This window comes from Trachypithecus francoisi, unplaced genomic scaffold (genome assembly GCF_009764315.1).
Source record: "Trachypithecus francoisi isolate TF-2019V2 unplaced genomic scaffold, Tfra_2.0 Lachesis_group10, whole genome shotgun sequence".
NCBI lineage: Eukaryota > Metazoa > Chordata > Mammalia > Primates > Cercopithecidae > Trachypithecus > Trachypithecus francoisi.
The window spans coordinates 109,970,579-109,989,229 of NW_022681455.1; the positions used below are offsets into that span (position 1 = coordinate 109,970,579).

Consider the following 18,651-nt stretch of genomic DNA (forward strand, 5'->3'; position numbering starts at 1 on the left):
CGCTCTGGGCCGCGCTCCTCGCTCGCCCTCGGACTCGGCTCCCGCTGCGAGCGGCCGCCCTGCCCGCGCACCGCGCTCAGCGCCCACCGCCGGGCTCTCCGCGCCGGACTCAGTACCTCGGCTCCCCGGGGCCGGACCGAGGCCGCAAGCAGCGCCGCGGGGTGTGGGGCGGACCCAGGAGATGAAATGACAACGTCAACCCTCCAGGTACCTGGTGCGGCCCGGCCCGACTGCGGAGGCCGAAGGCGGCGGGGCCTGCGGGCCGCAGAGCCGGGCGGCGGGCGGGTGGTCAGGTGGGCGCCTCCCAGCCCCGGCCTCGCGACCCCGCCCCGGCCGTCCCCTCGCCGCTTCCGCCCGTGTCTGTTTCCACGCACTCGGAGCCGGGGTGGCGTCTCTACCCTCAGGCCCTCCGGCCCTGCCCGGCTGGCCCAGCCCCAGGGCCGCTTCGTGTACCCGGCGCCCCGGTACCGCCGTGGGGAGCAGCCTCACCCAAGCCGCACAGGCACCGTCGGGAAGCTCGGCCCGGGGTCCGGCTGGGCTCTAAGACAGCGATGCTCGCTCCCTCCGGTCCTGGAAGCCCCTCGGCCCCACTTCGAACAAGCCCTGGCCCCTTCCCCAATCTTCGACTTCCTCTTCTCGGCCATCGACCCTTCATTCATTCCCTAGATCCTGCAGGGTGGTGCTGGGATGTCGCCACCTGGGTGAACGACTGACCCACCCTCTAGGTGCTGTCAGTTCTGCGGGGCCAGAAGATAGCAACATGCTCAGGCCTCAGCCCGGGGTTTGAATCTCAGCTGTGCCACTCACCAGCAAGTGACCTTGGGCTAGGTTTTTTTTTTTTTTAATCTTTGGCTCTCGAGTTTCCTGGTCTGTAAAATGGGGTAATGCCCTTTAGGTTGTTGTGATGATGGCTTTAAATTGAATAATTACGGTAAAGCATTCCTGACGTGTGTCTGGCACATAGTAGGTGTCCATTAAGTAACAACTGACAAAGTGCCTGGGAGACTTCGTGGAAGAAGGGACATCAGAGTTCCAGTAGCATTCAGAGACCTGAAGGTGGAGGAGGGCGGAAGTAGGAGCAGACATGGAATGAGTTGGGGTACCAGGTTAGGAATTAGATGGAGTCCGCAGCCAGACCCCACCATTCACCAGCAGAAGCCACAGATCCCGTCTGCCCAGGCAGGTTTTTTATGGCCTGTGAACCAAGAATGTTTTCAGTTTTAAACACAGCTTTATTTATTTTCTTAATTTATTTTTTTGAGACGGAGTCTCATTCTGTCTCCTACACTGGAGTGCAGTGGTGTGATCTCTGCTCACTGCAGTCTCCACCTCTCAGGTTCAAGCGATTCTCCTGCCTCAGCCTCCTGAGTGGCTGGGATTACAGGCACGCACAACCACACCTGGCTAATTTTTATATTTTTAGTAGAGACGGGGTTTCACCGTGTTGGCCAGGCTGGGCTCGAACTCCCGACCTCCCGACCTCAAGTGATCTGCCCACTTCGGCCTCCCAGAGTGCTGGGATTACAGGTGTGAGCCACCGGGCCTGGCCTAAACACAACTTTATTACGGTATAACTTGTGTGCTTACCATGTAACTCACCTGTTACATGTTTTTATTTTTATTAATTTTTTTTTGAGACAGTGTCATTCTGTTGCCCAGGCTGGAGTGCAGTGGTGCAATCTCAACTCATTGCAGCTTCTGCCTCAACCTCCCGAGTAGCTGGGATTACTACTGAGCTACTAATGAGCCACCATCATGCCCAGCTAATTTTTTTTTTTTGTATTTTTAGTAGAGACGGGGTTTCACCATGTTGGCCAGGCTGGTTTCGAACTCCTGACTTCAAGTGTGATCTGCCCACCTCGGCCTCCCAAAATGCTGGGGTTATACATGTGAGCCACTGTGCCCAGCGCAACTCACCCATTTAAAGTGTATAATTCAGTGCTTTTAGTATATTCATGGTTGTGTGACCATCACCACAATCACTTTTGAGAGCATTTTCATCACCTCCAGAAGAAACCCTTACCCCCCAGCCCCTCTCTCTCCCAGCTCTGGGCAACCACTCATCTACCTTTTTTCTCTGTGGGTTTGCCTATTCTGGGCACTTTATGTAAATGGAGTCATACAATAGGTGGTCCTTTGTGGCTGGTTTCCTTCATTATGACTTAACATAATGTCATAGGTTTTTACATTTTTTAAATGCCTTGAAAAAAAAGTATTTCATGACACATGAAAATCCTATGAAATTCACATTTCAGGGTCTATAAATAAAGTTTTATTGGAACATATCCCTGTTCGTTTACTGATATACTGTCTACAGCCACTTTTGTGCCACCAAGGTAGAGTTGTTGCAACAGAGATTGGCTGGCAAATCCTAAATTATTTACCATCTGGTCCTTTATGGTAAGCATTTGCCAGCCCCCATTAGCACCCTTTTTTTGGTCCTCATCTTTTGCCATACGTGTTATTAGAGATGCAGCAGGGCTGGCAGTTTGTCACCTTACCCTCCTGTAATACTGTTTCTCTCCATTGAAACTCTGGCCGGGCGCGGTGGCTCAAGCCTGTAATCCCAGCACTTTGGGAGGCCGAGACGGGCGGATCACGAGGTCAGGAGATTGAGACCATCCTGGCGAACACGGTGAAACCCCATCTCTACTAAAAAAAAAAATACAAAAAACTAGCCGGGCGAGGTGGCGGGCGCCTGTATTCCCAGCTACTCGGGAGGCTGAGGCAGGAGAATGGCGTAAACCTGGGAGGCGGAGCTTGCAGTGAGCCGAGATCACGCCACTGCACTCCAGCCTGGGCGACAGAGCGAGACTCCGTCTCAAAAAAAAAAAAAACAAAACAAAAAAAAACAAAGAAATTCGGACTCCTGTGTGTGAAAAACTGTATGTGGTTGCCAGAAAAGTCCAGTGCACTCTTTTTTTTTTTTTTTTTTTTTTTGAGATGGACTCTCACTGGCGCGATCTCAGCTCTCAGCAGCCTCCACCTCCCGGGTTCAAGCAATTCTCCTGCTTCAGCCTCCCAAGTAGCTGGGACTACAGGCATACATCACCATGCCTGGCTAACTTTTTGTATGTTTAGTAGAGACAGTGCTTCACTGTGTTAGCCAGGATGGTCTTGATCTCCTGACCTCCGGTGATCCGCTTGCCTCGGCATCCCAAACTCCTGGGATTACAGGCATGAGCCACCGCGCCCAGCCCCAGCACACTCTTAGGTGCGTTACTAGAGTTTCCAGAAGGAGAGAGGGGATGGGTCAGTGCTGCTCCTTGTAGAACAAAGAACACCCTCAGTATTGTTCTAAGGACAGACCCAAGCATGATATTACGGAGGGTGAAAAAGTCCGAGGTACTGGGGGTGTTTGTTCTGCAGAAGAGAAGCCACCAGGGAGAGGAGCGCTGCCTTCTTGTCTCATCTGAAGGAACATCACACAGAAGAGGACAGTCAAGGGCAGCCTGTGCCTAAGCTCATTTCTAAGAAGGTTTGGGGCTCCCAGCCATTCATTGTAGGTAGTAGAGGGAGCAGAGGCTTGAAAATAATGGCCAGCACTCACCCGTCTTCTCATCTCTTCAATCCGCTGAGTTCATTTCACATCAGCCCGGCCCAGCCTCCCCCAGCCTTGTCTGTCCTGTCAAGCTGTCTGTGTTTCTTTCGGAGACTTCTTCCTTGCAGATGAGAGAGGGCTGAACAAATGCCCCGGCCCTGCCAAGAGCCGGTCAGGAGGTTTATTGTTTGCTGTGCCTGGAACCGTGGGTCTGCGGTGGGATTGTGTGCCTGGTAACTGGTGCTGGATCTGAGGAGGAGAATTCTGGTCATGCTTCCTGCAGGCGTCGGTGAAGCTTCAGTTTTTAAAACCAGGCTTTAAAACCATGTAGGTGCTTTATTGGCCAGTTGCAATGGCTCACGCCTATGATCCCAGCACTTTGGAAGCCGAGGCAGGTGGGTCACTTGAGGTCAGGAGTTCGAGACCAGCCTGGCCAACATGGTGAAACTCTGTCTCTACTAAAAATACAAAAATTAGCCGGGTGTGGTATTAGGCACCTGTAATTCCAGCTACTGGGGAGGCTGAGGCAGGAGAATCGCTTGAACCCGAGAGGTGGAGGTTGCAGTGAGCCAAGATCCCGCCATTGCACTCCAGCATGGACGACAGAGTGAGACTCTATCTTAAAAAAAAAATAAAATAAAATAGAAATAACAAATAAAACCACAGAGGTGCTTTCAGTTCAGCCTAGGGCACTGGCCCACGGGATTTCTGGGATTCCCAAAGACACTCACTCTCACAGAGCTCTTACAAGGTTCCGGAGGGACACAGTTCCCTTCTGTTGGCAGCAGGGAGCAAGCAAGTACTTTTCTTACTGGAGCTACTGGTGTGTGGAGCCTTGTGCGTAAGAGCGCCTTCCTGGGGTGTCACTCTAGACAGCGAAGGAAACCGTCTTCTCTCTGCAGCCTGGAGAAGCAAGCTGCGTGGAGCCAGTAGGAGACGGAGAGAGGCCTTTCAGTGTATCCTGTGGAAACTCGCAGTCGGGCAGGACTTTCCTTCTGGCTGGCTCTTCTCTGGCCCTGAGGCTGGGTGCAGTTTCTGGCCTCCTTGCTAAGCAAACCAGCAGTCACTTGCTTCTGCGTGTCCCTTCTGCCAGGCTCTCAGCTCGGGTCTGTTTCTCTTTCCCTTGAGGCAGCAGAACAGAAAGTCCTGTGAACTCGCCCCTTGAGCCCTGGACCTGAGATATTAGGTCAGGTTTCCACTTGCTAAAATCCAGAGCGTGGCTTTTAACCGTCTGAGCTTATTGTGAAGACGGCTGGCCGGCTTTTAAAGCCTCATTTGAAGGCCTTTCTAGCCGATGTTGGAAAAGTAGGCCAGTGAAACGGCCCACAAGCAATAAATCCAGAGGCCCAGCGGCATCCCTCATCACATCTCATCCTCATGCCTGTGACCCCAGCGACTTTCTGTGTCTCCAAGGAAGCACTGAGCAGTTTGCTTTGCCTTTCCAGAAAGCCATTGATCTGGTGACAAAAGCCACAGAAGAGGACAAAGCCAAGAACTACGAGGAGGCGCTGCGGCTGTACCAGCATGCGGTGGAGTACTTCCTCCACGCCATCAAGTGTGAGTCGCGCAGGGTCCTCAGGCTGCCGCGCTCCAGAGGGGAGGGCATGGGAGGGGGTGGTGCACGAGCCTCACAGGGGCCCCTCCGTGTTCCCTTTCACAGATGAGGCCCACAGCGACAAGGCCAAGGAGAGCATTCGAGCCAAGTGCGTGCAGTACCTAGACCGGGCCGAGAAGCTTAAGGATTATTTACGAAGCAAAGAAAAACACGGCAAGAAGCCAGTCAAAGAGAACCAGAGTGAGGGCAAGGGGTGAGTGTCTGCAGCGTCCGCCCAGGTGCCTGCGCCCTCCTCATGGCTCCCCGTCATTCCTGGCGCTCATGCGGCCTTGGACTTCCCTGTGGAAATGGTCCTCACAGTGCAGGGATGACAGTGCCAGCAGCTGCTTTCAGGGAGCATGGCCCAGAGCACTTCCGTGTTCATCGTCTCGTTGGATCTGACCCACATGCCATGGGGATAAGGGGAGCTTGGTGCAGATGGTAGAGTCTCTCAGGACGGTACCCCAGCTCTGTCAGCTCCCAGCCTAGTGCCAGGACCCCGTGTGCCTGCCATCTCCACATCTTGGAACGGGGAAGGTCGTGGAACTCCCCTCCCAGCGTTGCCGTAGGGAGCAGTGAGATGATGTGGGCACTGCCCTTGGAGCTCGGCACACGAGAGCATGCAATGAGTGCCAGCTGCTGTGACTGTCAAAGAGTCACCTGCCTCCGACAGGTGGGGCGGCCGGCTTGGGTTAGGGGCCCTGCCGAGGTCTCACAGGATGGAGCCTGGACCCCCAGTGCAGGGCGGGTGGCCCTGATAACCCCAGCCAGGGTCCTCTCCACAGCCTCTCACCTCAGATCCGGGGTTCGCCCACCACAGTGATCCCAGTCATCTGAACACAAATGCTAGTGGTATCTTGGAGGCGTGGGAGGGGAAGTGAGGGGGTCCCCCAGGCAGGAGGGGGCGGGTGGTGTCACCTGTCTCACCAGAGGCAAGGCCTCCTCCTGGATGGAGGGTCCGCACCGCGCTCCCATCCCCAGAGGGAGAGGCCTGACGAGGCAGGGGTGGAGGCCAGGGATCTCCAAGAAGGATTAAAGTTCTGAGGATTACAAATTCCATACAGAGAGGAAGTAGCCCTGGGGTGACAGCAGTGGCTGCGTTCTCCCCAGGAGTTCCCTTTCGATTTCAGTTTTGCCTTCTCCTCTGTCGTTCGGCAGTGGCTGCTTTGGAGTCGGGGCACATGCTGTCCCTGAGTCTCTAGAAAAAGCTTCTGGTGCGGGCTGCGGTGGCTCACGCCTGTAATTCCAGCACTTTGGGAGGCCGAGGCGGGCAGATCACTTGAGGTCAGGATTTCAAAACCAACTTGGCCAACATGGTGAAACCTGTCTCTACTAAAAATACAAAAAAATTAGCTGGGCATTGTGGCATGTGCCTGTAATCCCAGCTACTTGGGAGGCTGAGGCCAGAGAATTACTTGAACCCGGGAGGCGGAGGTTGCAGTGAGCTGAGATCGGGATTGTGCCATTGCACTCCAGCCTGGGCAACAAAACCAGACTCCATCTCAAAAAAGAGAAAAAAAAAAAAGCTTCTGGCAGCTACGTTGCTTGACTGGCTGCTTTTTTTTCCCCTCAGATAGGGCTTCACTCTGTCTCCCAGGCTGGAGTGCAGTGGTGCAATCTTGGTTAACTGCAACCTCTGCCTCCCAAGTAGCTGGCAGCATAGGTGCGTGCCACCTTGCCCAGCTAATTTTGTTTTTTGTAGAGACAGGATCTCGCTGTTTCCCAGGCTGGTCTCAAACTCCTGGGCTCAAGCGATCCTCCCATCTCAGCCTCCCAGAGTGCTGGGATTACAGGGGTGAGCCACCACACCCAGCCTGGGCTGTGTGAGCCGCTGCAGGTGGCCTCCCAGAGTGTGAGGTATGAGCCACCGCACCCGGCCTGGGCTGCTCTTTAAGTCCAGCTGAAGCACATTTCCCTTACGGCCTTCAGGAGAGGGCCGACATCCTGATCCCATCCCCTCCACGAAGAAACAGGGTGGGTTATAGGGGTGCTTGCTGGGGGGTTCCTGAAGTGAGCTGCTGAAAGCATCGGCCCAGATGTCCCCGAAGTACTTGCTTGCGGGTCACACAGCACTGTTAAGCCAGGAAGTCTTCGTTCCTTAACCAGTGTGCAGGCAGCGGAGCCTGGACTTGCTGGGAGCACCTCTGCATTCCAGGCTGAAGGGCCAGCTTGTGACTTTCCGTCTCCTTTCCCAGCAGTGACAGTGACAGTGAAGGGGATAATCCGGAGAAGAAGAAACTGCAGGAACAGCTGATGGGTAAGTGGCTCGCAGCCCGGTGGCAGCGGCAGGGGACAGGCGTGGGTCCGCAGCTGAGCTGGCTCATGTCCCTTGACCGGGCCTGGGTCGGCCTCCCTCTCGCAGGTGCCGTTGTGATGGAGAAGCCCAACATACGGTGGAACGACGTGGCCGGGCTGGAGGGGGCCAAGGAGGCCCTCAAAGAAGCTGTCATTTTGCCAATCAAATTCCCACATTTGTTCACAGGTGAGAGTTGAGCCATTTCAAGCCCCAACATAAAAATTCCAGGCTTCTGCAGGGCTGGCACTCCGAGGCACCCGGGAGTCAGTGTCAACTCAGCTCCCATGTTCCGCAGAGAGCCAGGCCTGGCTGCTCGCTGGTGTCTACACTGCTGTGGCTGAAGCTTTGAGATGACGATCACCTCACAGGGTGGGCAGGATCAGGAAGCAGTGACAGATGGTGTCACTGTGCAAGGTCATGGGGTCACAGCACAGGGCACAGCAGGGAAGGTAGCTCCCATCACTCGTGTGCCCCTAAAGTCCGTCGTTTCACAGAATGCCCTCTCTTACTCTATGGATGGGACTCGAGACCCTCTGCTTTTCCTATTCCTTTCCCCAGTCAGGAGGCCTCACTTCTGTGGAATCTCTGTTGTAGGCAAGCGCACCCCCTGGCGGGGGATTCTGCTGTTCGGACCCCCTGGCACAGGGAAATCCTACTTGGCCAAAGCCGTGGCGACAGAGGCCAACAACTCCACCTTCTTCTCTGTGTCCTCCTCAGACCTGATGTCCAAGTGGCTGGGGGAGAGTGAAAAGTAAGTCGGCCACCAGGCTGTGCTGTGCCGGCAGCCCCGGCCCTGCTAGTGACCCAGCGGCCCACCCCGTGGAGTCACCTCCCGGAGTGGTTTGCTTTTCAGGGAGGGTACCCAAGAGCAGTTTGTCGCTAGCTTATTGGCTGGGACACTGTCCCAACAAAGGCAGGTGAAGGTGGAAGGGACCTGGGAGAGGTGAAGTGCTCCAGAAGGGAAGGGAAAGGAAGTGAGGATAGTTTTGGGGTCTGGGTTGCGGTCCCTGTTGGGGCAGTGTGTGGGGGACATTGTTCCCCACACTGACTCCTGTTTTACATGTGATGAGACGGGCGTGGAAGAAGGGGACTGACGTGTCCCAAGTGCAGAGCTAGTGCATGGGGCTCCTGGGATTGAGGCTCTGTTCGGGGCTGACGCCAGGGTGTGCTCCTCTTGGTGCAGTGCGGCCCGAGGGCTCCTCACCACCATGTTTTCTGCAATCCCGGCATGACCATGGCCTGCGCCTCCCTGTGGGAAGGGTGAGGAGAGGGAAGTGCCAGGAGCCCAGGCAGGCATGGATGTGAGCGTCTTGTCCTCACCGCCTCTCTCACCTTCACAGGCTGGTCAAGAACCTGTTTGAGCTGGCCAGGCAGCACAAGCCCTCCATCATCTTCATCGACGAGGTGGATTCCCTCTGCGGATCCCGAAATGAAAATGAGAGCGAGGCTGCCCGGAGGATCAAAACGGAGTTCTTGGTCCAGATGCAGGGTGTGTGCCGGGCCCAGGGCCCCCTTGGTTCGTGTTGCACCTAAAGCCGACCCTGGGCTTTATTCTGAGCTTGGCTGGATTGGGTTGTCCTCAGCCACGGAGAGGCACTCCCCAGCTCCAGCCCCTCAGACTGCCCAAGAGGCGCCTGAGGCCTCTGCTGGCGCCGGCCACTCCACCCCTCCCATGGCAGGCAGTGCCACAGGTCTCACATGGCACAGCCAGACTAAGATGTGGTTTAATCTCACTTGGGACCCTGCCGGTGGTGGGTGGCACAGGGATGGCTTCCATTGCTGACACGCAAAGCCCCCGGGGTCTGTCCCCAGGTTTCAACTGACCCGTGCAGCTGTCCAGAGTCTGCATCTGTCTCCCTTTCTCCACAGGGGTGGGGAATAACAATGATGGGACTCTGGTTCTTGGAGCCACGAACATACCATGGGTGTTGGATTCGGCCATCAGGAGGAGGTGAGTCTTCCCCAGGAGGAGCCAGAGCTGGAGGCTTCCTCCCAGCACGGTCATGGTCTGCCTGCTGCTGGCAGCCAGGGTGCAGCCCTGGCCCCTTTTCCCTGGAGTCTTCCCACCTGCCTGCCAAGCAGAGCACTTTGTGAGGCTGGCTTTTTGAGGATGTGCTGCCAGCATCACTGGCCTGTGAAGTGTGTCCGTTTCACTCAAATCTTCACACCTCCCCTTCAGTGAATAGCATTCCATCATCCGCTCTCAACACCTGCCGTGTGCTGGGCTCTCTAGGTTTGAAAAGCGAATTTACATCCCCTTGCCGGAGGAAGCTGCCCGTGCCCAGATGTTCCGGTTGCATCTGGGGAGCACTCCCCACAACCTCACGGATGCAAACATCCACGAGCTGGCCCGGAAGACGGAAGGCTACTCGGGTGCGGACATCAGCATCATCGTGCGGGACTCCCTCATGCAGCCTGTGAGGAAGGTGCAGTCGGCCACACACTTCAAAAAGGTGAGTGCCCGTGGCCACTGCTGAGAAAATGTCATAGCAAGAGTGGGATGTTCATTTTTTTCCCCAGCTCCTAGTCCTGCTCCCCGGCTGCTCAGGTGATAACAGTCTCTGAGGCTTCCTGGAGAACGGAGGGCCAGTGCCATGGGGGCTGCACCCACTCTCCCCTCCCTGCAGCTCTTCTGCAGTGTGGCCATCCCAGGGTGTGTGAAAGCAGAGGACAGGGCCACTTTACTGTCTTAACCCTGCTGCGGCCTTCTCCTCCAGCACTGTGTGCTCTTGTGCGGGGTGGACACCAAGTCAGTGTTTGGAAAGTGTTGGATATGAAATAAGCAGGAAGCCCCATCCATTCATTCAGTACATCTCTGCTGAGTGTTTGCTATGGGTCCTCCCGTGTGCCCGGCACTGTCCTAAGTGCTGGGAAGACATGAGCGACCAACAGACAAAAACCCTGGACCCTCGTTCTTGGCGGGGAGACAGCACAGTCAGCGAGTTTCTCAGAGGGGGATGGGGATGGAGCAGGATTAGGAGAGAGGTGTCTTGGGCATGGAGGGAAGGGCAGATGGCACTGGGGTGATGCCTGAGATAGGAGGTGAAGGGGTGAGGGAATGAGCCTTGTGGACACAGGGGGAATGTTTTGCCAAGGCAGCAGACTTCAGTTGGAAAACCACTTTGTATTAGTCCATTTTCATCCTGCTGATAAAGACATACCCGAGACTGGGAAGAAAAAGAGGTTTAATTGGACTCACAGTTCCACATGGCTGGGGAAGCCTCAGAACCATGGTGGTGGCAAGAGAAAATGAAGAAGCCAAAGTGGAAACCCCTGATAAACCCATCAGATCTCATAAGACTTATTCATGATCACTAGAATAGCACAGGAAAGACCAGCCCCCATGATGCAGTTACCCGCCCCCCCCCCGGGTCCCTCCCACAACATGTGGGAATTCTGGGAGATACAGTTCAAGGTGAGATGTGGGTGGGAGCACAGCTAAACCATATCACACTTTTAATGTCACTGTGTTCCTGGTGAGACGTGACTGTTACTGAGGAAGACATCAAGGCACTGGGGCTACAGATTGCTGGAATCGCACGCATATCATGAATTGCTCGGACCACCCAGCCCAATTTCTGAAGGAGCCCATCTTCCTCAGATGCTGGGGACCCAGAGAACATTCTCTTTGGGACCTCCTCAGAGACCGGAGGGGTCCAGCCGCTCTCACTGACACTGAGGGGCAGCTGCTCCAGCCAGTCAGATCCATTTTGTTTCAGGTCTGTGGTCCCTCCCGCACCAACCCCAGCGTGATGATCGATGACCTCCTAACCCCGTGCTCACCAGGGGACCCAGGAGCCATGGAGATGACTTGGATGGATGTCCCTGGGGACAAACTCTTAGAGCCTGTGGTTTGCATGGTAAGTGACTGACGGAGGGAAGAGGGCTGCAACAGAGCCCAGAAAATTGGGGGCTTGGGTCCAGAATAAAAACAGCCTTCTCCAGGCTGGGTGTGGTGGCTCATGCCTGTAATCCCAGCACTTTGGGAGGCCAAGGTGGGCGGATCACCTTGGGAGTTTGAGATCAGCCTGGCCAATATGGAGCAACCCCGTGTCTCTACTAAAAATACAAAAATTAGCTAGGCGTGCTGGTGTGCACTTGTAGGCCCAGCTCTTTGGGAGGCTGAGGCAGAAGAATCACTTGAAGTCGGGAGGCAGAGGTTGCCGAGATTGCACTGCTGCACTCCAGCCTGGGTGACAGATCGAGACTCCGTCTCGAAAATAAAAAATAGTCCTCTCCTTCTATGTCCTAGGCTGTTGAGAATGGCCTTTGTAGCTCAGGGAAGCTGGCGTGGCAGCCGCTATACTCAGTGGGTGCCCAGGATGCAGGTGGCAGCATTAGCATTTTGTACATACAAAGGCTGGGTGCAGTGGTGCAATGATGGCTCACTGCAGCCTCCACCTCACCAGCTCACACAATCTTCTCACCTCAGCCTCCTGAGTAGCAGCAACAGGCACACACCACCATGCCCAGCTAATTTTTTTTTTTTTTTTTTTTTTTTTTTTTAAGAAACGGGGCCTTGCTGTGTTGCCCAGGCCAGTCTCAAACTGCTGGGCTTAAGTGATCCTCAACTTGGCCTCCCAAAGTGCTGAGATTACAAGCATGAGCTATCACTCCTAGCCTGCATTTTATATTCTTTAGCAAGTAAAGTCGGGTCCAGATAATATGACATCAATCCATGGGTTTTGCTTGTGTGGTACAGTGAGGCAGTGAATGTGTCAGGACGGCTTACTGTGATGCAGTTGCAAAGGCAGCCCCGCACCCGCGTAACGTGGCCCTCTCATTATGACCTGTGCCGTCCTGGCAAGTGTCTGCCCTTGTGGCTGATGTAGGGGGTGTGCAGTTAAGAAAGCTCCTGGGGGTGCAGTGGCTCATGCCTGTAATCCCAGCACTCTGGGAGGCCAAGGCAGGCAGATCACCTGAGGTCAGGAGTTCAGCCTGACCAACATAGTGAAACCCCATCTCTACTAAAAATACAAAAATCAGCCATGTGTGGTGGCACACACCTATAGCCCAGCTACTTGGGAGGCTGAGGCAGGAGAATCACTTGAACCCAGGAGGTAGAGGTTACAGCGAGCCGAGATTGTGCCACTGCACTCCAGCCTGGTCAACAGTGAGACTCTGTTTCCAAAAAAAAGTTCCTAAGGGGAGTTATGAGATGATGGAGCTTAGATTCTCAGACCAGGAGGAGGCCCATCTGAGCTGCCTCGAGAGGGAACAGGGTCCCTGCCATAGGCAGATTCAAGCAGGTCTCTGGGGTGGCCTTGAAGGCAGGCCTCTTCCCACCCTCGACTGCGCCTGTTGCGTGCTGAGGGGAGGTTGGGGACCTGGAGCCTGGCTCCTGCTCAAGCACATGCTCTTGCCTTCACAGTCGGACATGCTGCGGTCTCTGGCCACCACCCGGCCCACGGTGAATGCAGACGACCTCCTGAAAGTGAAGAAATTCTCAGAGGACTTTGGGCAGGAGAGTTAAAAGCTGCTTCACTTGGGCGATGGTGAAGGTGGGAGGTTGATGGGGGCAAATGCAGGCACTCCCTGTGTCAGCAGCCAGACAGGGCTCCAGGGCTTGTCCCAAAGTCACTAGAGTCCCCTCTGCTGTCTGGCCGCCTGCCAGGGAGCCAGAAGGAAGAGCCTCGCAGCCAGACACTCCACCGCCCCGGGGCACACGGTGGACACTGGCTCTTCCTACTTCCTCCTCTCTTGGATGCTCACCAGCTCCTTCTGCCCCCCCCCCCTTTTTTTCCATCTTTTGTTCCCCTAAATTAATGCTGCTTGGATTTTCGTCTTGTTTATAAATAAAGATAAAATCACCTGGAAGTGTCAAGGAGTGGGGGGCGGGGGGAGCAGCCATGCTGCGAGGTCACCCAGACCTCCAGACAGTTGGCTAGCTCCACTGCCCATTCCTTTTACACCCAAGTTTTGCTCCTTGAGAGCAAATTGGCTGATGCCCCTGCAACCCCAGCCCAAGCTCTGCCTCAAGGACTGAGTGACATAAGCCATTCCCACCCTCCTAGGCTCACATTCAGGGCTGTGTCTTCCTTGGCGGGGAGGAGATGGTCTTGTTCAGATCCGGGGAAGGCAGTCAGGCGGGGTGTTCACTGCCTTTTCTTCCTGAGTGTGAGAACACTGAACCCAGCCACTGCCCCTGGGTCCCTGTCCTGGAAACGGTCTAATAAATCCTTTTCCCTTCTTGAGCCACCCGAGTGATCTCATCTTTGACTCTTGCCTGGGACTCTGAAGGACCACCCTTACCTCCAATTAAAAGACCCTCTGGTTTTCTCTCTGCTCTTCTAAAGCAGAGCAGGAAACAGGAACGCTGCAGTTCTCAGGCCTGTTCTCCAGTCAGGTGTGCAAGGCCTCCTCCCCTTAAGGCCTCAGAAGTTTGGCTGGGGGTGTTTGGGATCCAGATAGTTCTTGCCGTTGTTCGGCCTGCAGATCAGAGACTGCAAAGTGAGAGCCCTGCGTGCCAGACCCGTCCTACAGCTGTTTGGCCTGCCGCTAACATTTAAAAGTTCAAAGTTGACATAAAAATTCAGAATTCTGACTTCTAGAAGATTAAATTAGGCTATGTTGGGCCTGCATCCTCATGGGGCAGCCTGTCCACAGCCACTGAGCAGAGGCTGCTCTGTGCAGAAAGGGGCCCCATCCCCACTCATCTGTGTTGCCTGCCCAGATAGCCCCTGTGGCCATTTCAGTTTGTGACCCCCAACAGACACCAAGGGCCCAGAGCAGGCAGCCCTGGACATGTGTCCTGCAGGCCGTGAAGCTGCAGAGGCTGTCCCACGTTTACCCCATGCATATGAACAGACCTAAGTCAAAGCACATTCACACAGAAAGACCTGGCCTAGTAAATGAAGCTTGTAGCCTGGGAAAGGGCTTTGTTCCAAGCCTCCCTCGCCAAAACTCAGTACTTCTCTACCTTTCAAACCTGGCTGGGCCGGAACTGATTACATGGCCAGCTCTTGGCTCACACTGGCCTTGCATTGGGCCGTTTCTTTGCTCTGGTTTGAAGCCTCTGCAGAAGTGAGCTAACTTTGGATCAGTAGCTCCAAGACTTGGCTCCAGTGCTGATGGGTTACCCCTCAACCACAGCAGCTGGGATCTTTGTGGCTTGGGGTACCCCCTCAGGCACAGCAGCTGGGATCTTCGTGGCTCGGGGGCGCTCGTTTAAGTTTTTGGTTATGTACCCCAAGCCCCCAGGAAATGAACCATGTCTACAGAGCTTCACTTTAGTGAGCTTACAAATTTTTAAATTTTTAACTTCTAGTTACATTTACTTGAATCAGAACTTTGTTTCCTCATTCCTACTGCTTAAACACCTTAACAAATACTAGGGGTCAAGAAAGGTTAGCGCGGCTATGGTCCATCCCTGTGCTCTAGTTAAGAGCGTGAAGACACCTGTCTTTCCACTTAGCTCTCTCCATGACCAGCAACAGGAACCACTGGTGCTGAACCTTGGACGGTGGCCTCAGACTCTGGCTGCCAGCACACAACCTGCCATCATCGATGTTAAACATGCTGACATGTGCAAAGGAGTTTCCTCCCTGAAATGCTCTGAAATTCACTTCTCGACCTGGGGATTCTGTTCTAAACCTTCTGCCTACACTGGCTTTCACTGTGGAAGGTGATTTCTAAAACTCTGATTAGCTCATAATATTGATGTGTACATGTGCTTTTTGTGAGGGCTTCCTGCTTGAAGTGGAAGAGATTTTACTGGAAATGCAATAAAATTTGCATTTTATTGCTACCAATGCCCACCACAAAGGCGTTAACCTCAGACTATAAGCATCAAAATGTCACCATAGCCCCCTGCAAGAGCTTCTGAACATTATCCAAATGAAAGGAGGCTCACTGAATTCTAATTTTCCTAAAGACCCATGTTTTCAGTAGCAATGAGCTTTCTACCAATCTCCCCACTGGCCGCGTCTCTGACCTTGCACCAGTACCTCGTTGGGATTCCTTTTTTTTTTTTTTTTGAGATGGAGCCTTTGTCGTCAGGCTGGAGTCCAGTGGCGAGATCTCAGCCCACTGCAACCTCTGCCTCATGGGTTCGAGCGATTCTCCTGCCTCAGCCTCCCAAGTAGCTGGAATTACAGGCGCCCACCACCACGCCCACCTAGTTTCTGTATTTTTAGTAAAAACAGGGTTTTGCCATGTTGGTCAGGCTGGTCTTGAACTCCTGACCTCAGGTGATCTGCCCGCCTTGCCCTCCCAAAGTACTGGGATTACCAGCATGAGCCACCAAGCCCGGCCAGGATTCCTTTTCAAAGTCAGGCTGCACCTAGAGCCAGTTTGCTTCTGCTTGGCCTCCTGGGGCCTCAAAGAAAGCCACAGGGGGCCGGGCGCGGTGGCTCAAGCCTGTAATCCCAGCACTTTGGGAGGCCGAGACGGGCGGATCACGAGGTCAGGAGATCGAGACCATCCTGGCTAACACGGTGAAACCCCGTCTCTACTAAAAAAAAAAAAAATACAAAAAATTAGCCGGGCGAGATGGCGGGCGCCTGTAGTCCCAGCTACTCGGGAGGCTGAGGCGAGAGAATGGCGTAAATCCGGGAGGCGGAGCTTGCAGTGAGCTGAGATCCGGCCACTGCACTCCAGCCTGGGCGACAGAGCGAGACTCTGTCTCAAAAAAAAAAAAAAAAAAAAAAGAAAGCCACAGGGGAGGACGGGTCTTTCCTGGGTTCATTTAACTGCCATTTACAACACATTTTCTCTAAAAAGCTTATTGGACTCCTATTACTTGTATAGTTTGATTTTGAGGACTCTGTTTAGCAAGAATACCTACTTTACAAAACTTGGCATAAAAACGAGGTGAAACAATTTAACTAAAACTGGAGTTTGGCTGGGTACTGTGGCTCACAACTGTGATCCCACACCTTGGGAGGCCAAGGCATAAGGATTGCCTGAGACCAGGAATTTGAGACCAGCCTGGGTAACACAGTGAGACCCCCGTCTCTATCTTTAAAAAAAAAATTAAAGAATAAATAAAACTGGAGTTCCTTCACCTCTTAACAAAGCTTTTTTTTTTTTGAGACAGAGAAAAAAATAAAACTCTACAGTCAGAATCGTACTTTGAGTCTTGCTCTGTCACGCAGGCTGGAGTGCAGTGGCGTGATCCTGGCTCACTGCTACCTCTGCCTCCTGGGTTCAAGCAATTCTCTGCCTTGGCTTCACCAGTAGCTGGGATTACAGGCGCTCGCCACCACGCCTGGCTAATTTCTGTATTTTTAGTAGAGACAGGGTTTCACCATCTTGGCCAGGCTGTTCTTGAACTCCTGACCTCGTGATTCACCCGCCCCGCCCTCCCAAAGTACTGGGATTACAGGCGTGAGCCACCCTGCATGGCAGACACTTAAACCTACACATTGGTTGGTGTGATGTTAATTCATTTTTACAAAATAAGTGTATAACCAGGAAGTACTAGTCCTGCTTTCTGTGTCTGTCCCAATTTTTAACAGGAAGCTCACTGCACTTCTCAATTGTCACCGCTGCCCCCAGCCCTGATCCATGGCCTCTAACCCAAGAATGAGCCAAGAACCAGCTGCTCTAGAGATGTCAGCAGCAAAATCCTGCCCAAGGCTGTTAAAAGGTATGGGCGCTCATTTACACTCGTGCTGTCATTAAACACTTCCTTGAGCAGGGACGATTCTGTCCTGTTTCATTTCCATAAGCAAACTGGCGTCCAAGGCCACAAGCCCTCTGTACAAATAAGAACTCGGCACAAATGGCCAGTCACACGCTTACCTGCATTTTTAAAGACAGCTTTCAGATATTTAGGGGCTACATTATTACCAAACCTTGGCTTTGGGAGATTATACAGGTCCGAGGAACTCGTGTCTACTGCAGACGAATGCAGTTACCCCACCTTCCTCCATACAGAATTGTCAGGAAACATCCACTCCTTTGGGGGTGATCTTCTCCTCAGGCTGTAGACAACATTCCATTCATAGTTGATTTCAGGGCAAACATTTCTGACATCTTCCTCCAGCTCAGTCTGCCATGCCTCGGCAGCCCAGTTTCCTGTCATATGCAAGCCATCCAAGTTGATGCGAAGAAAGATGTGCCCAGCTCAAAGTGGAAGTGTGTGCGTCTTGGTATCCGGAATCCTCAGCCCCAGTAGCAAAGCTTTAATCATTCACCTCCATCCAACAGACGTTTGTGAATGTCCTGCTGTCCATTTTGTCAATAAACAGGCAGCCCTGCAGGTGGTCCATCTCGTGCTGGATGATGCGGGCTGCCCACCCGCTCGCCTGCCACACCACCTGTTCTCCATTGGGGTCCAGCCCTGCAAAGCAAGTTACAGCCCTGGTGAGTGGGAACAGCTGAACTGTATCATCCTCAACCTCCTCACCCCTGTCCCTGGTTGTTCCCATTGACAAGAGGCAACAGCAGACGGCAAATGTAGACAGCAACTCCTCTCCTAACTGGAAAACGTGCCTCACATCGGCCCATTACCAAGTGTTCAACCTGGTTCCCAACTCTTAGGTTATGGAGCTCACTGTAGAGCTGAGATGAGAAATCATCTTCCTACCGTGCGACCCTTCCCAACACACCTCCCGTTTCTGAGGTATCTGTGGGCTCTCAACTCCTTTTTCTTTTTTTTTTTTTGAGACGGAATCTTGCTCTGTCGCCCAGGCTGGAGTGCAGTGGCTGGATCTCAGCTCACTGCAACCTCCGCCTCCTGGGTTCACGCCATTCTCCTGCCTCAGCCTCCCGAGTAGCTTGGACCACAGGCGCCCGCCACCTCGCCCAGCTAATTTTTTGTATTTTTAGTAGAGACGGGGTTTCACCGTGTTAGCCAGGATGGTCTCGATCTCCTGACCTCGTGATCCGCCCGTCTCGGCCTCCCAAAGTGCTGGGATTACAGGCTTGAACCACCGCGCCCGGCTGGGCTCTCAACTCCTAACAGACGTTCTGCAGCTTAAGACCCCACTGTTTTTCTGACTCTCTTGAATCGACGAGCTTGCTCTGCAGGAACAATCACCCCGACCCCAGCAGAGCCCGCATTCTGCGAGACATCCTGTGGTGCCACGCGGGGAATGGCTTAGCCCTCTGGGCTGGGTCAGGCTGGGGGGCCAATCCCCACTTCTCCAACTCCACCGTGGTGGATCTAACTGGGGCCGAAGAGAGTGCTTGCTTCAGAAAGCAAGGGAGCAGAAAGCAGACGCCGGGCTGTCAGGAATTAGGAGACCCCTCCTCGCCCCTGCGTCCTATCTGAGC

At 53.9% G+C, this 18,651-nt stretch overlaps 3 protein-coding genes across 4 annotated transcripts in view; 1 reads left to right on the forward strand and 2 right to left on the reverse strand.

The window, feature by feature from the left end:
* On the forward strand, positions 1 to 13,627 carry VPS4A (vacuolar protein sorting 4 homolog A). Its single transcript, XM_033218821.1, has 11 exons — positions 1 to 207; positions 4,987 to 5,098; positions 5,202 to 5,349; positions 7,331 to 7,392; positions 7,498 to 7,617; positions 8,026 to 8,182; positions 8,772 to 8,920; positions 9,301 to 9,382; positions 9,665 to 9,884; positions 11,151 to 11,291; positions 12,803 to 13,627. The coding sequence occupies exons 1-11, from the start codon at positions 187 to 189 to the stop codon at positions 12,902 to 12,904; spliced, it is 1,314 nt and encodes a 437-aa protein (XP_033074712.1). The 5' UTR covers positions 1 to 186; the 3' UTR covers positions 12,905 to 13,627.
* The window catches only part of PDF (peptide deformylase, mitochondrial), a 6,344-nt gene continuing 866 nt past the window's right edge, over positions 13,174 to 18,651 (reverse strand). Inside the window, exons 2-3 of one of the 2 annotated variants that reach the window (XR_004438957.1) lie at positions 17,176 to 17,716; positions 13,174 to 13,860 (exon numbers count right to left, since the gene is read on the reverse strand). Coding sequence is in view for 1 of the 2 variants with exons in the window: in XM_033218822.1 (XP_033074713.1) it covers positions 17,559 to 17,716 (158 nt within the window). In the remaining variant the exon portion in view is untranslated. Of the gene's footprint in view, positions 13,861 to 17,158; positions 17,717 to 18,651 lie in introns of those variants that run through there. The other variant, XM_033218822.1, reaches the window with a different exon arrangement.
* The window catches only part of COG8 (component of oligomeric golgi complex 8), an 11,277-nt gene continuing 9,784 nt past the window's right edge, over positions 17,159 to 18,651 (reverse strand). Inside the window, exon 6 of the mRNA XM_033218819.1 lies at positions 17,159 to 17,716. The gene's annotated coding sequence lies outside the window, so the exon portion shown is untranslated. The remainder of the gene's footprint in view (positions 17,717 to 18,651) is intronic.